The 3573-nt window shown below is 37.1% G+C and overlaps 1 protein-coding gene across 3 annotated transcripts; it reads right to left on the reverse strand.

Moving 5' to 3' along the window:
- Positions 1–969: 969 nt before the first annotated feature.
- Positions 970–2241, reverse strand: LOC119078363. Of its 3 annotated transcripts, none has more exons than XM_037185868.1 (3): positions 2099–2241; positions 1366–1878; positions 970–1296 (listed from the first exon to the last, which is right to left on the reverse strand). In XM_037185868.1, exons 2-3 carry the CDS (start codon positions 1837–1839, stop codon positions 1051–1053), a joined length of 720 nt encoding a protein of 239 aa, XP_037041763.1. In that variant the 5' UTR covers positions 1840–1878; positions 2099–2241; the 3' UTR covers positions 970–1050. The 3 variants fall into 3 exon arrangements, with proteins under 3 accessions (XP_037041763.1, XP_037041762.1, XP_037041761.1); XM_037185867.1 differs by having other exon boundaries at positions 1366–2000; XM_037185866.1 differs by having other exon boundaries at positions 1366–2024.
- Between the last annotated feature and the right edge of the window lie 1332 nt (positions 2242–3573).

Raw genomic sequence — 3573 nt, forward strand, 5'->3', positions numbered from 1 at the left:
CTGAATTGCCGCATCCAACCAACAACAGACCCCACAATTTCGAAGTAAATGGCAAATAAAAAAACCCCAAAAATATTTCACTATAAATAAATATTTCACAGATGAATATGCTGTATATGGTCATATATATTGTGTACATTATATGGAATGCCTGAAACACCCCAAACCCATAACCAATTACTTCTATGTTAACAGAAACTCTATATGTTCCATTTTTCGCAAGATATTTCACTTTTACTAAAATCCAACATTGCCGCCGACAGCCATTTTGTTAAGAGACCGGAAATAGTACTGACACTTTAGATTCGTTAATACCTTTTTTACTCCTCATTTTTTAAATGCTGCTATTCATTAAGTGTCCAGCCTGTCCAGCCCGTGATATAAGCTCACTCCAAGAGACCTAGCTCACTCTCTGGTGAACCGAATTTCATAAACTTTTTTTCTCCAATTAGTACGATCAATACTTATCTAATGAAGTGAAAGTAGACGAAATATGTTCAAATTTGGCCTTCCTACAAGCAAAAACTGCTTGGCGCCCTATACCTGGTTCACATCAAGGGGCCTAAATCACGAGTTAGGCATCCGATTTCTATAAACTTTTTTTGTCGATCGGTATTGTAAATATCTTTCATTTGATGTATCATTTTTAAGTGTATCTACCGGCATTGAAAAACCCAAAAGCACTTATTTTGCCTCAGCTCCCATCTTCGAACTTCGCCTGTGTTTTGATACTACCAAACGGGAAAAAAAAAAAGTATTTTGGAAATCGGATGTGTTTTACTCAAACTCGTGCAGACAAACGGACATACAGACAGACAGACGGCCATTTTTTTCGATGATTCGGCATCTATAGACAACCACAATAGGTTTCCCCTTACTCAGGGAGTCCAATTCGACGTGTTACAAACGTATACGTAAACCTATAAGACCACAGTACTTCGTACGGGTCTAAAAAGACTATCGTTTCTTGTTTCTATTTTTTTTTATTGATTTATAGAATAATTAAATCGTTCACTTTTCGTTCAATTCACGGCTACAATAGTTCAATGTTTATTCGAACAAGTTCATTACGCCATTGCCAATGCCATACAACAGACTGGTCGCTCCATCGACAACAGCTTTGCCAGTTCCAACTGTAATTGCAGCGCCTTTCATAACACAACCAGCTGCTGCACAGAAAGGCTTAGCGACAAAAGGGACCTCATCGGATTCCACAGCTCTGAAATAGCCGGCTGCGGCTCCGTCACATAATCGTTGAGCATTGCCTATGGTTGTACTGACAACGCCATTATAAGCCTGATATTTCACGGTTAAATGCTTTGTTTTTGTTTGCATTTTTCTCAAATAAATGAAAAACCAATTTACCTGTTGACTAAATCCATCACAGTCATATTTCCAGTAGGTGCAGTATCGCTCACAATTCCATCCGAGAAGATCATATGTTACGGTGATACCATTATCAGTTCCCAACAGTGGATGACCATTTATGTCCAAACGTAGGCCAGTCAATGCAAGCCGCTTTGTGTCCGCAACCGATCTAGTTTTCAAACGTCCAAAATCACCAGCACCCACTTCTTGAAAAGCTTTCGCAAATTCCAAATTGTTGATTCGACAAGGGTCATTCTTAGCAATACTGCGAAGGTGTTGAGCGCATTTGGTTCCTTTACTGCCTCCCTTGTTCTCACCTTCGTTCCCTGTAACATGAACGAATACGCCATTCGCTATGTGCAATGCAAAGTGTGAGTACTTTAATCTGTTGAACTCCACGATGTCGCAGTCTTTCAATTCACGAAGAATTTCGTCGTAGTCGAAAGTCATACTTGTGAGATATTCGCTCATAATGGTAATTGTCTGTGCGTATAGTCCAATTAAAAAAAACTGCAGAGAAAGACAATAATATTGTTTCACATAAGTTTATTGTATTTCACTTTAGACTCGAAACATTTAGCCGATGAACTATTGCTCAGGAAGTGGTGAAACATCAAAAACCACACCTTTACCTACACAAGAGAAAATTACAGAAACTAAAACTAAGGTTAGGTATTTTTGCTTGTTATTCATCTCTTTCCCGATTATTTTAATACTTCAATTTCCATACCTGATATGTTTCGTACAATTTGCTGCCCACTAAGCAAAGCACAAAAATTGAGAAATTCACGGCAACGAAACAACGAACACTATATTTAGCACAACAACGCACAGCAGCACAATATGAGCAACAAACACTCCACTGATTAAACGACTTAACTTTAGGTTAGACTTTTATCGAATCGCAATGTTATGCGCAGTGCCGTATGTAGCGATTCAAAACTACGAGCAAATTTCATGTCTCATTTTAACGAAACGTGGCTGGTACAGATTCTCAAAATTTTGAATATTTTCGTCCAATAGTCTGGACTCGTTAAAGTGAGTTTATAATCCGCTATGCGCTCAAAATTTCGTCATCTTTTTAGGTCAATTTAAAAGAAATGTCTCATCTAATCAAAGACTGTTTAATATTACCAAAGCAACACATTTCTTCTACCAAAATTTGCTCATTGCTTAAGATGGCACTGTTTTAAACAGTCTGCTTACAAAACAAGAACATCAATATCTCATCCGGAATTTAGTTAAAAACATTTTTTCGACTTCAATATTATTTTTAAATTGGATGGTGTTTTGACTAAATGTTTTTTCCAAGAAGTATTTATCGCACAAGCACCACAAAAGAAGAATACGTGACGCCAGTTCCTACAATTAAACTTCACGCAGATACCACACCTCACCTGATGACTTATGGTGGATACGAATATAATACGACGTTTTTCAAAATATTAATTTTTTGGATTTGTAGCAGACGAAGGTAGTAAACATTTTAAATCAAAAACTGAACTCCTCTGGGCTTGGCTGGGCTTAAGTCGACGACGTTACCAATGTAGCAATTCAGTTTTATTGGTTTTTGTATCTTGTTCATGAAGCGCTTCTTAGAAAATCATAAATGTGGTGGCGATGGCGATCTTGCTTCAACATATACGTCACAATTGAACTGGCGTCACGCACTCCGAGATCGCAACGTTCATGATTTGATATTAGTGTTCATCAAATGAAGCTTACATTGAATTCTTTAGACTTTCATACAAACAACGGTATGGTGTGCTATACAGTCTATTCATTAGGAAATCGTACACACACTAGATGCTTGCCCGGCATTACTTTAAGAGCTGTGATAGAAACACATTCGCTATAAGAACTATTCCATCAATCAACTGTTATTTGCGAATCTGTTTTTATCAATTTGTCGCTTATATTTTTAGAGCAAATTAGGCACATGTTTGAAAGTTATTCAGACGATAAACTTTTGAAACATAGAAGCACTGCAAATTCGGAATATTATTTCAATTAATATCAAAGCACCTATCAGGGTAATAGAGGTTTTTACACGTCAAATAGAGTAGTATTTTGATACCAATAATACCAGTAGCAGCCTTTGACATTAAGAAAAAACAGGTATGGAAATATTCGCATACTTCGACTACTACTACTTTATTTTTAGACCCGTACGAAGTACTGGGGTCTTATAGGTTTACGCATACG

The sequence above is a fragment of the Bradysia coprophila genome, unplaced genomic scaffold, assembly GCF_014529535.1.
Source record: "Bradysia coprophila strain Holo2 unplaced genomic scaffold, BU_Bcop_v1 contig_250, whole genome shotgun sequence".
NCBI classification, from domain to species: domain Eukaryota; kingdom Metazoa; phylum Arthropoda; class Insecta; order Diptera; family Sciaridae; genus Bradysia; species Bradysia coprophila.

What these genes read in the sequence shown, in the direction of transcription:
- LOC119078363 (XM_037185868.1), bottom strand. Translation starts at nt 1,839, where the DNA reads ATGAGCGAATATCTCACAAGTATGACTTTCGACTACGACGAAATTCTT. An exon ending in GTGATGGATTTAGTCAACAG is followed by an intron (nt 1,297 to 1,365) that starts GTAAATTGGTTT and finishes GTGAAATATCAG; the next exon opens with GCTTATAATGGCGTTGTCAG.